A 13942-nucleotide genomic window follows, 5' to 3' on the forward strand; every position below is an offset into this window, starting at 1 on the left:
TTACATATTTAAGGATTAGTTAAATTAATTAAATAATTGTTACATATAACATAACACTTAATTCTTTAATACATTTAATAATACAAATAAATATATAAATATAAAAAATATATACAATGATTTATATTAATTTAGATTTCGAAATTCGAGCAAGTCTATTATAAAAAATATTAAAGAAAATTGTACATAAACTCCAATAAATAGTTTTAATATTCCGTTGAGTAACGTAAGCATCGTCCTAGATTGACCTTGCGCGGTTACGTCCTTGAACATTTTCTGATAAGACAGTGATAGGTTTATCTGTAACGCTGATCTATCTCGTGTTGTATGTCTAAGAACATCTTCAGGGCAGATTTATTCACAAAAGACCATTACATGTAAATGGGACCTACATAAATAACTTTACAACACATAACAACTCGTTAAAAGAACGGGTTCAGTATTTTGTGGAAATTAACGAAACCCACTTCAAATATATGACACCTTTTAAAAACTTACTTAAAAAATTGAAAATATTCCATTAACAGCTAAATCAACAAAAACAATATAAATATTACACGTGGATAACGATCAATGCTGTTAATGTATCAACTTATAAACAAATAAATACATAAAAAAAGAATATAATACATACTTGTTATGTTCACAGAGAAAAAACTAATTACTGATTAGATTATAGTACGTATTTTAAAACAAATAATATTAGATACTAGCTACTGAACTCGGTTCTACACGAGAAGATTAAGAATCTACATATAACAATTATAACATAATATTATGTACAATGTTGATTCGAGATGGCCTAGTGGTTAGAACGCGTGCATCTTAACCTGCGGGTTGCGGGTTGCGGCGGATATAGTATAGGTTGGCTGACACCGGCTCCAAATATAACAATAACTATAACTACGTTATATAATCGTAAATCGACTTTTAAGTAGTCTAATATTTTTCATTTCATTTTACCTAGGAGGACTCTCAAAAATATGTTAAATATGCAATTATTTTTATTACTTTTTAGTGCATTTTTATTTGTTTTAAAATAGTGTTTTGTTTGAAGTCGGTTTTTCTTTTTGTTAAAATTTTATTATAATTCATCTCGTGCTCAGCGGTGAAGGAAAACATCGTGAAGAAACCTGCATGGGACAAATTTCATAGAAATTCTGCTACATATGTATTCCACAAACCCGCATTGGAACAGCGGGGTAGAATATGTTCCAAACCATCTCCTCAAAGAGAGAGGAGGTCTTTAGCCCAGCAGTGGGAATTTACAGGCTGTTGTTGTTGTTGTTTGTTTATTATATACATTTCTATTAGCCGGCATGTATTTCTACAAATTTAACAGCCATTAAACCAACCAACATGGCAAGCATTTAAAACCTTAAATGAATTATATACTTATACCTTCCTCATAAATCTCTCCTTTAGTAAGAGTGTAGAGTGTAGACTTTGGAGTTTACCGTGTACACAAGGAAGAGACTTTATTTTATATTATTACAGTTATTTATTACGGGATAGTTAACGTGTTTTTTTATTTTAACCCATTGAAATTCGATATTTCGACATTATCAACGAATTTCTTGTTCACGAGACTTACAGAGAGACTTTATTTATATGTTGTCATTATGTAAGTCATCAATCATTAGTTTTTCTTGTTTTTCTATTATTTTGATGTCAACAGTAACTATTAATTGAACCAACGCCTCAGTACAATTTTAGAACGAGATTTAGCTGTAATAGACTATTTGACTGGTTTTATTAAATCCATTTTATATTATTTAGTAGAAGTTAAGGAACCCAGTAAAAGTTGCTTTTTTATTTCTAGTACATATTTGCCGAAAATATCATTAAAATTATATATTTAAATATCACGCGAAAACGCTACTTGGACAATACGGCGCTGCAATGGGGTTGGTGACGGCACTTGCCTGTATTTTAATCGGTGGTACATAAAGTGGGCAATCAAGGTTAACAAGCAAGTGACTTCATCATAAGCCCGACCAATCAGGAGCGTTTTGTGTCACGTGACAAACGTTTAAAATAGTGTATCTTTATTTATGGATTTTTGAATAAATGAAGTATTCCTTTCAACTTTCGTTAAGAAATAACCATTTCTAAACTCATCATATATACTGATAATAATAATTGACACTTTATTATTCGTATTGTCAAACAGCCCATTTTAGTTATCTCGTAAACTCACCTAAGCGCTCGAATAAAATATTCCATGCAAGTTTTAAATACATAATACTGATTAACTGGCTACTGACAGCGGCGTGTTATTTATTATCGGGATACATATAGCAGCTCGTAGAGGTCGTTGCTTTTCAGAATCATAATTATAATTATGCAAATTATGCTGACTTGCAGCCAAGATATACATCATTATTATACAACGCTGCCTCTTCTTGATGGGAGGGCTATATCATTAGGTATTCTACCGATCAGCGATAGTTAGTAATCATAATATTTTTGTGTTCTTGTACATCTAGTGAGCTTGTGGTACTAGAGCTGCAAGGGACATCTTAGTTCCCAAGTTTGCCGAATTGTAAGGAATGCTAAATATTTTTAGTAGTTACGATCAAGTGGCACATTTGCACACCTGCTAATGTAATATAGAAGGACTCCGCATCCGAGATCGGGGGGACAGGGAAGAGAGCCGGTGCAAATCATTTAGTGTTATGTAATACTTCCTAATTAGAAAGTAGTGTATCGTATATATCTATAGATCGTAAGAATAAGTCCATTTATTATATAGAATCAGTACAAAGAGGTTTTAGGCCACTGAATTGCGAGTGGTCATCACCCATCAAGAACTACATACACTACTAAACATTTAATAATTTCTTAAATTTTGTACCTTGAATTACTCTGGCCAAATAACCCTTCCAACTACACATCAATACAAAAATTGATCCTTATTAGTGGAATACATTATAAGTGACGGTACCCAGATGGGCTAGCGTAATTCCACCAAGTCAAACTTAAGTTATTCTGTGAGTTGAAACTCTCTGCATCTAAAACGCACGACAAATAACTTCATTAATTTCATTCGAATCGTATTGGAGTGTTTGCACGTTGACGTAATCGCTATTTTCTTAAATAAACAACAATGTTCTTCACAAAAGGAAACTCATATGAGTTGTAATTATGCAAGTGTTATTTACGTACAATAAACATTGGAGGGCTGTCTGCTGCGAAGAATAATTACTAAGAAACTAAGTCACTATCAAATGGTGTTACTAATGTTATATTTTTTTTTGTTTTTAATAGCTAGGCTTCGTGCTTACCCTATAAATCTATCCACAGTAAACTATTAATAGACGATAAACGTATTTGTTTAGGTTTTTTTTTCACCGGGGCGAAGCTGCGGTTTCATCTAATAAATTTGTGATTAGGTTCCCTATTTGAAAGAACTATAAAACAAAATAAGTACATTAAGCTTATATCAGCTAATACATCGCGTTTTTGAGAAGATTTTACAGTTAATAGCAAATAATTATATAAATAAAGCCTACGGTATCGCTAGCTATGTCGTTGTATAAGTGTAATTATACTTCTAAGTAAGTGATGTCATATAATATTCAGACATCACCAGATACACGGTGAAAACCAAAATGATGATTTCTTTGGAACAACACATAGTATACTTTTATCACGTCACAAAAAAACTTTTAAAATCAAATAAAACAATATCAATCAAATGCAAAGTCCATGCGAGCGTAAAACCACAAATGAAAAACAAAAGCAAATATAAAATAATAAAAAATGAACTTACCTCAAAAACAATACATAAGCACTCAATACACACACAAACAACAACATGCAAGAAAAACAAAACACGCAAGATATATAAACATTACTTTTTTCTATTGTATCACTGTATTCTTATAAATTGAAATCAACATGAGCCAAAATGTAAAAGTATTGGTTACCCTGTCTCACTTCTAATAACAATTCATTAAAACATATTTTCTTATTACATATAGTCATATAGGTTACCTTTTCTTCGTTTCGACGAGGCGCTATATGAAATTGAAGCTAAATGAATTGTCGTTTATAAAATCAATAATATAGCTGCACGGACGTGCCCCCAAACATGCAATGGGATTGAAAAAAAAGCGGGTACCTGACCAAATATTTTAAAATGAACATTATCTTATTATATTTTGTAAAAAAAATATATAACTGTTTCTTAGTGTGCGCGAAGGCAAATGACGAATAACTAATAATCCTTATCCTCTACGCATATTATTACTTTTAGAATATTAGAATATCTAGCTTCATATGTGTATGAGGTGTTGTTTTAGTTGTCTATTAGACCTGGTACGCCTGCCTGATAGCTACGCCACTGATACATTTAGAAAGTAACAGAAGAAAGTTAACCAAGAAGGAAAGTTTGGTAATTAAAGGCTTGACACTTATGTAATTGGACTGTTTCACTGTGGCTGAGCCGACATAAATAAATATATAAATATAAATAAATAGTGGGTACTTTCTTTCCTTGAGATTAATATACGAAAGATAATTTAAGGATATAAAATTTCAGGATTGCTTGTTTATATTTGAATCTTAGATCAAGATTCAGCGTTCTAGTCCCAGGTAGTAAGCGATATGGCCGCTTCCGAGGCGGATACAGATTTGTTTTGTCATTAAAATAAAATGAACCGGGATGGCCCAGTGGTCTACGGATATCGTCATGAGGATGGGGCTAATTACAACAACATTCTGCGTATTAATCCACCAACCAGCAACGGTGATGGAAACTGGAGGCTATAGCCGAGCTGTGCGAAATTTAGAGGCAGATATATGATCTACATATCGAGATATTTAGTAAATAATGCGTGCAATAAAAATTGCTCTGAACAAAGTGCGTCGCGTTCTTTTCTCAGTCGACGAATAAATTGATCGCTAGTATCATTATAATTGTTTTATTTTTTCCTTGTATAATTATATGAGATATACAAGGCCTCAGGTTATATAAAACAAACGAACGCACGAAACATTAAGATCGAATATAAAATATAATTATAAATTAATATAATAAAATTTCGTTAAAATATCGCTTCATCTAATTTTTAGGGCTCAGTACCTTAAGGGTTAAACGGAACCCCATTGGTAGAATCTGATGCTTTTTCTGCTCGTCTTTATAGATAATGAAACTATATAATAGAACCCGGCTCGTTTTTTTATTACCTGAGTATATACTTCCTAACTTCTAATGAGAATTTATTGACGGAACAACACGAAAATGTAACGGACCCAACATGAGCCTTAAAAGTCCAACCACAGGCAGTTATAACGACTATAAAAACTGATTTTTTCGTATAAATCTACCCAATAAGTATATATTCAACTTGTAAATATATGTGTAATAAACTCTAACGAAAAAAAACCCGCCACCAGCAAACACTCACCTTTGCCCAGGAACCCGGTCCCCCCCGTCAAAAACACACACTGGTCCTTATAGAACCTCTGGATATCGGTTTTGTTCGCTTTACCCTTCGTGAGTCTCTGCTTCTCTGCCTCCCTAGCATCTACTTGGTCCTCTTGCGCGTAGTAGTCGTCGAGCTGGTTCGCGGAGACGAACTCGTGGTCCTCCGAGGAGTCCAGGATGGGTGCGGTGGGATTCATGGCTTGGTTTTCGATTTCCGCTATGCGAACCGAATTTTCCAAGTCCTGGAAATATTACACATTTATCTATGAATATATTTGAAGCTTTAAATACATGAATATTCATTATTAAGGCATATTTTAAAGTACACGACTATATCATACCAATATTATAAATGGAATGGAATAAGGCGAGTTTTTTTGTCGATTCCTATGTATACGATGTATTATTATAGAAAAAGCAATAAACGAAGGTTTAGTTCCTACAAAATAATTTTGGCACGTGGTTCGAAGGTGAAATATAACAGCAGGGATTAATCCAAATAATTTCCTCGAAACATCCCCCCTGGAAAATACGGTACCGAGTAATCGAGAAACCAAGAGCTCGATAATGCTAAATAATCACCGGTCGCCGAATTAGAAATGTGTGAAGGTGTTTGTCAAGTTCATTCTATTTGGCAAACACATTCCACAAAAGATTATTTAGGCCAGGCTGGTTGGCTGATTTAGGTAAATTTCAATGTCAAGCCATAATTGACATCTCATTTAAATTACAAGCCAAGGTCGCTTTCCGCCACTGGTCAGGTAACTCACTAATGTATACGTTAATTAGTTATGTAAACAATTATTGACTTCCTTATGGATCTGGTTTGGTTTTTACTTGAAATACAATTCCGGACGAGCAAATGAACCATCTGATTGTACGTGGTCAACAACGGATATAGACAATGGGCTGTAAGAAATAGTAACCAGTCCCTGCCACACGAATGCACCACCTAAGATGTTATGCCCTTAATCAAAATAAACATATTTAAGCACTTAAATACTCTGTTACCGCAGCGGTTTGTAAGAATGCACCTGGATTTGCACACATTTGTGTACCAACCTAATATTTCTGACATTGTTGCTTTAAAAAGACATTAGCACATTATTACTAGGTTGCAAACTAAATTCTACACAAACATAATTATGTTATTGTTATAAATAAATTTACCTAAAGACCGGCAGTGTATTTTACTGGCAACACCTCTATAAATTACTTTTCTGTTCTCAAACGTCTATCATCAACCTTTCCCAAATATCATAATGATCGGTTAGACGGTATAGAATTAAAAATACCGCCATATCCAGTTGGTTCGTCAGTGGTCGCCTTCGGTCTGGAAGTTCGAAATGCACACAGGAAATGCTTAGGAAACAACGCGCGTACGTACTATTAATCCTGGTCTCTTTCCTATTAAAGCTGTTTATTGTATCTGATTTGTTAATAGAGAGTGGACCATTGTTAGCGCAAGTTTCCTACATTTTTAGCTGGTCTCCCTTGAGACTGGCCATGTTCAACGTCGTGACCAAGCGATGAAGACGACAATGCGAGTTATACAAGAATAGGAACGTCAATAGCCTCAAACGAATCTGATCTGCTAACTGCACGAATCACTCCGTAAACAATAGTTGGCATTATTGTCGTAATCTTGTTTCCTTGTTTATTTTGTCAAGATACCGAATTTTGTTTCTTGACGCATGTCTTGCAAAGTTAATTATAAATATATAATTTTATATTTAAAACATTTGTAAATCAAAAACGATTATGGTCATAATTCTATTTATAAATAATTTAAAACAATACGTTAAAATCCATAGTAATATAATATAATGAGAAAGTATCTGTCTGTCTGTCCCGCTTCCACGCCAAAACTACTAGACCCGGTTTAAATGGAATTTGGTTCACAAACGCTACTTTTTTGAAAACAATGAGGTAAGACCTCTTTGTATACCAATCATCAACGTAATATTTCAAGTTACTTTGTAATTATATTAATATTCTATACGAGCAAAACCGCGTATAAAGGCATAATGTCAATGTCTGACTGAATTTTAACTTAAATGGGAAGCCTTTGAAAACGTACGCAATAAAAAATGCGTTTAACAATGCGGAGCGAGTTCTAATACGACTCCGTACTGGTATCCCGATAGTTTCCATACGAGGTCTTAAACGCCCCGTATCGCAGGAATGGAAAAAAAAATGCTGCCGCAACCAACGTATTAATAATAACATACAATTAAGGGGACAAACTATTTTTTACTGCAACGAAAAAAAAGCGGTAACGACCTCGAAGGTGCGAATATCCGAATCATAACTCGGATCTCACCTCATATTCGACTAAATTTCAACCTTGCGGGTAAAACATCTACATTTTTTTTAATTAATGATCTTGAATCATACGCTGCGAGGTGAACACATTTAATGGTACTTATTTTGTTTATTTTATTTTTTACAATACATTTGTGTAAATAAGTAGATGTAGAGTCACTATTATAAAAATAAGTAATGAAACAAATCTTAGATTAAATATTTTATGTGACTTTGTTATAATTTTGCTACGTACTATATACACTACAGATAGCAACGATATTTATAATACAACACTATTCCACTTAAATGTATATCAATGGATCATACTGTATGTATACATATGTATCATGTATCATACTGTGTGTATTTTGTGCACAAAATTCTAGACTAAGGCCTCCTCTCTTTTGGAATATGGATTGGACCTTATTCACCACGCTGATCCACAAATTTCATTGAAATTAAGAGCACATAAATATTCAGTTGTTCTTGCCTGGATTTGAACCCGCAATCATCGGTTAAAATGCACCTTTTCAAACCACTGGGCCATCTCGGTTCGGCTATTTTTTAACAAATATTGCGTAAACAATCATTTATACAATGGACTAGGAACAGCGGGTAGCCTGAGCTACAGATTTATTTCTAAAACTTCAGCATGTCCACATGGTAGTAAACTCATTACAACTACCTGCTTTTACTTCCGAAATTCCAATAATAACTTTGAAATTCGATTATATGAATACAACCAACTCCAAATCTATATTAATATTATAAATGTGAAAGTAACTCTGTCGGTCCGTGACTCTTTCAAGACCAAACCGCTGTACCGAATTTAATGAAATTTGGTATGAAAGTAAACTTAAACTCCAAGAAAGGAGATAGGCTACTTTTTGCCTAACACGTGATAACCAACACCCTAAAACGCAAGCTACGCCGCGGGCGATTACTAATCATATATAAGTTGTTATAATCATGACATACGTGTAAGTTATCCTGCAGTTCCTTGCTGAGCTTCCTGACATTCTCCAGCTCCTTCAGCTGCTTGTCCGAGGGCTTCCCGTAGACGTCCAGGTCGATGTTCTCGCCCCGGCGCTGGCCTTCCACCCACTTGGAGATCTTGTCTCTGGTCAGGTCTGTTCGCGCCAGCGGCGACTCTTCTAAGGAGAAGTTCATCTTTCTGCAATAAAAGTGTTACGGTTGTCTAAATTGATATCATATAATAACTCAAAGTCTTTCAAATGACTCTTGATTCGTTTCTGCTGTTAAAAGCACTTTTGAATCGTCATTTTAGAGAATCGTGTTAATGTTAAGCTACTACCGGTTCGGGCTGTAGATTCTACCGGGAAGAACCGCCAAAAAATCCGCTAATTTTTCCTTTTTTTCACATCTACTATATTTTATAATTAATAATTTCGTAACTTAGAACTTAGAGGCGAAACTGGGGCTACTTATTTGTTCCACAAAAAAGTGTAAAAGTAATTTAACTTGCACAAATGTTACATGAAATCATCCTCCACATTTGTTTTGTAACTTGATATCGGATAGGTCGTTGACCCGGGGTTAGTTACGTCGGAAGGATACTAAAAGCTCGCACACGATTGCTCGAAATTAAACTTTGCCGATTCATAAGTTCAAATCATTGTAAAAATACACCGGTAAAGAAAACATATTATTCAATAAAAGATTATACAGACGATAAAAAGCGTGGAATTAATACTTGTTGACTTCCAGGCAGGATATATTATGAAAAAGAGTAACTACAGAGTTTCTTGCCGGTTCTCGATAGAATCTACATCCCGAACCGGTGGTAGCTTCACTAAATATAGTTATTAAATGACTATTCAAAAGTCCTTGTAAATATCCTACTTGAATAAAGTGTAATTTGAATTTTTGAAGTTGATTCTGAATCAATCGTTCTGAATTTATTAAACATAACGTTTAAATTAATTAATTATCTTTAGTAAGACTTATGTGTCGTTACGGTATGATTCACGCAACGGAAATAAAAAATTCATAAAAAATAATTTGTGGAGATATAAAGATTACTAGAATTATTATAATTACTCTTTTTTAATCCACAGCGAATATAAAAAGAACCAACGTTTTATTATTATCTAAGAAAACGTAATTATGTTAACGATAAAATTACCTACACACATATATAAATATACATTATTCTATACTTATTTAAAAATATTACTAATATTACTAAGTAAAACTAAATTTTGCATATGCGTGTACAAAAAAAAGCATTATTCTTTTCTTTCTTTTAAACACTTCCATCACAAGTCATCAACTCAATACAGGTAGGTACATATATAAAGGACCTCCTACTATATTAGGATAAACCATTTGTTTATATATTACACTACTACTAATATATGAAAATTATTAAGCAATAAAGGGATTTGTCGCAGTTCGTTAACTAATCCACAATAGTGTCCCCAAATGCCTAACAAACAAAACCTATATTTCGACGACCTCCGTGGTCGAGTAGTGTGTACATAGGTTATCATGGGTACGCCATTTCGATCGATGTAGAAAAAGTTCATTAGTTTTCTACGTTGTCTCGGATCTGAGTATTTGTGGTGCCGTCGTTACTTCTGATTTTCCATAACACAAGTGCCATAGCTGCTTACATTGGGATCAGAGTTAATTACAACCTAGTTATGTTAGCTCGATTATGTTAGCAATAGAATTTAATGCTTTATCAGCGGAACCTAAGTTACTGTGTCATTCGATAATTTGTTTTGGTAACTGATTTGTAAAAAAATACATTTGATAAGGGCATGAACTTCTGCTGTCTCAGTTCTAATTATAACTAAATATTTTAAAAATAAAATATGTATATATTTTTATTTCTGTATTGCTCTTATAACTTTTATAAGCTTGTTAACCTTCAAACCGGAGTAAAACAATACCAAGTACAGTTTAGCGGTATCTGCGATGAGATGTTTGCTGCGTACCCAAACGAGCTCGCACAAAATTCAACCAACAAATGAGTAGGTTACATACAAAGTATTTCACTAAGTATGAACCTACATGTACAATGATTATATATACATATGTATTTAGATATATTTGACTGGGCTGTATTTGAGTTACTTGCAATACACTTTAATCCTTTAGATTATAATACAAGTATTTAATATTTGTATTTCAAATACCTCACTCTGGAGTATTTTGAAATCATCATTTCAAAACACATTTTCATACAAATACAGTGCTAATAAACAACGGATTCAATTACGAAGACATATATCTTTGTACCTATGTATTTAACTAAATTAATATCAGTACGTATATTATGTAAAGTAGTACGTACTTGTGCCATATACCAAACCTACATAAGTAAAATGTAAATTAAAGTCGTTAGATATGACATTAAAACATTTATAGCAAGAAAAGGGTCTTAATAGATTTTTAATTTGTGTTTTGTATTTTAAATAAAAATAGGTTAATTATGTGTATTATATAATGTCTTTATTTATAAGTATTATATATATAAGATACGTACAAAAATGTATTTTGTATTTTAATTAAAGCAAAGCCTGTGTTAGTCCTGTATATATGTGATCTGTGTTGTGTTGGCAGAGCCCCGTGCAAAACTGTCAGGGTGCCTCTTTGCACATTTTACCATGTCTACAGGCACAAGGGACATACCATCCTAGTTCCCAAGGTTGGTAGCGAATTGGCGATGTAAGGAATGATTAATATTTCTTAAATTTCCTATATCAATGGGTAGGCGTGATCGATATGTGATCAAGTGGCCCATTAGGCAGTCTACCTATCTATTATTTGCCTAATTGTTGCAATCGCCGCATGCATTAAAAATATAGTGGAAAATTTATGTTTCCTTATTATATGATATTAGCTTACTTGTCCCCGGATGAGTTGGATCGAGTACCGGAAATAACACGTGGATCGCGAAATAAAAATTCAACTAATCTGTCACCGGTCGAACCGGTCCGGGCCGGTTTGTGAGGTCAGTGCTGTGGCATTGGAGCACGAAGGTTACAACTGCGACCTTTTATTGCTATTTCTATTAACAAACTCGGCTAGACTCGCTTCGGCGAAAATCGACAGTAACCATTATTTTTTTTAATATTATTTTATTTTGAGAATTTTGTCCTACACAGGCACGCTAGTCCCATTGTACCATTTTCCTTTGGTTTTGACATTATTTATTAATAACAGCTATGGAGTAAAACTCCAGGAGCATCCTAGCAGATTCTGACCGCTATCATAAATATTGAAAATTCGAAACATTATTTTCCTTGAGTCATTTCGAAAATGTCAAAAGCTACCGAATAAAAACAATATGAATATCGGTAAAAGCAGACGAGGAAAATCCACTAAACTGTTTCATCTTTGCCTCTAAACAAAGGTTAATATTTTAGCATAACTACCTGTTAATTAACTTTTGTTTAATAAAATTGTTTTATTACACAAAACAACTATACAAAATTTAATCTGGATAGGTACCGCCGAGTATCGTATTGTATCATATCTATATTCCATACATACATACATACATATATAATTGGAAATCACTGTCATGACTGAATTTTTAAATGTTGAAAAGGAGTAACTACTGCGTTTGTTGGCGGTTCTTCTCGGTACAATCTACTTTCCAAACCGGCGGTAGCTTCACTTAATATTTGTTAAATAACGATAAGTCCTTGTAAAAAATTACTCGAAAAAAGTATTTTGATTTGATTTGATCATAAATTTAATAGCGGTGTGATAGCAAAATAGATTTAAGGAAGTTAGAATTTTTTTATGAATAAATGTTAATCCCAGCCCTGATCACATGTTATAAATATAATTGTAATATTATCTCAATTTAAATTGTACTTTTTTGTAGCTCTCTAAATACTGCTAACTTTATATATTAATAACTAACGTCCCGCCCCTGCTTTCCATTGTTGCAATATGATAGTAATAGATAAGGTTCAACCAGCGTTTACAATATGTCTATTTTGGATATCACACGAGACACTTATAAAATTATCAGTGAATCTCTACTATACTATTGTCCATGTATTATATACAAAAACCTACCTCTTGAATCACTCTTTTCTTACTTATTATTTAAGATCTAAGCATACATAGGGACAGACAGCGGTAAGCGACTTTGTTTCATACTATGTAAAGATTGTGTTTCTGCATACAGTGACGTGTTGTATTATTATTTATATATTATTAATATTAAGCCCGTTATAAAACGATACCGTTATTGTATGACCTTCGCTGTGGTCTGCTTGTTTGGACTTAAAGGCCAAAAATATTTGCCGCTATGCGTCTAATTTATTTTATAAAATAATTTATTACATCTCGATCCTTCTTTGACATACCGGTTTATATAAATGCACTGCGTTGTATTAATTATATAAGACATTTGTCACTAAACACATTATGTGAAACTATTAATTTGTCTGCAAACCAATATTCCGATAGAATTTTCCACTGTTTTCTGATCCCCTGGGCAAAATATGAACCAAATCTACATACGCAGGAAGCAATAGGGCGGGGCTTATACTTTTAATTAAGGTTTTTTCGATTCAATAAGGAAATACATTTTCTATTGCTTTTTTATTACTTTCTTCAATCCGACGTGATTTTTACAATGACTATCTTTAATTCGTATCTGAGTATTGTTAAAGCCCCTTTACAGTTATTTTGGATTAAGTAGAAGCAGACTGACTATCTTGATATTTCCAATGGCGGGTAAAATAATTTGTGACGCCATTTTGAAATGTATTGGGTCTATGATACATTACATACTAATTGAAAGAGTTTTCATTGTGTGTGTTATTATGCCCAGAAGTTATTAATTAGTAACATCATACATGTCGATAAGTATGTACCTTAAATCGTGTCTTTAATAGTAATTTCAAAATGAGTTATTTAGTGGAGTACGATAAGGGTTAAGCGAAAACGTTTTTAGCGCAATCATTTCCTGAAACACTCAAGACATCATTTGTTAACAAAAAGATAATTAAATTTTATTAATATATTGAAAATATTTACAAAATCCAAACAAATCAAACCCTTTAACTTGCATTATTTACACTATTATCATTATCATTTTTATTAAGACTATTCATATATATTAAAACGCCCGGAAGTATGATTAGACTTATTTATACATGACCTAACTTAATGCGTACAAAATAATTTGCAAGTCAATAGACCGATCTC

General features: G+C 33.1%; 1 protein-coding gene across 1 annotated transcript in view; it reads right to left on the reverse strand.

Annotated features, from left to right (window-relative positions):
• The window catches only part of LOC124541836 (fatty acyl-CoA reductase wat-like), a 49071-nt gene that overhangs the window by 23970 nt on the left and 11159 nt on the right, over positions 1-13942 (reverse strand). Inside the window, exons 2-3 of the mRNA XM_047119744.1 lie at positions 8720-8915; positions 5415-5676 (exon numbers count right to left, since the gene is read on the reverse strand). Of these exons, the coding sequence (XP_046975700.1) occupies positions 5415-5676; positions 8720-8911 (454 nt within the window). The 5' untranslated portion in view covers positions 8912-8915. The remainder of the gene's footprint in view (positions 1-5414; positions 5677-8719; positions 8916-13942) is intronic.

Source organism: Vanessa cardui, chromosome 29, assembly GCF_905220365.1.
Source record: "Vanessa cardui chromosome 29, ilVanCard2.1, whole genome shotgun sequence".
Classification (NCBI taxonomy): Eukaryota; Metazoa; Arthropoda; class Insecta; order Lepidoptera; family Nymphalidae; genus Vanessa; species Vanessa cardui.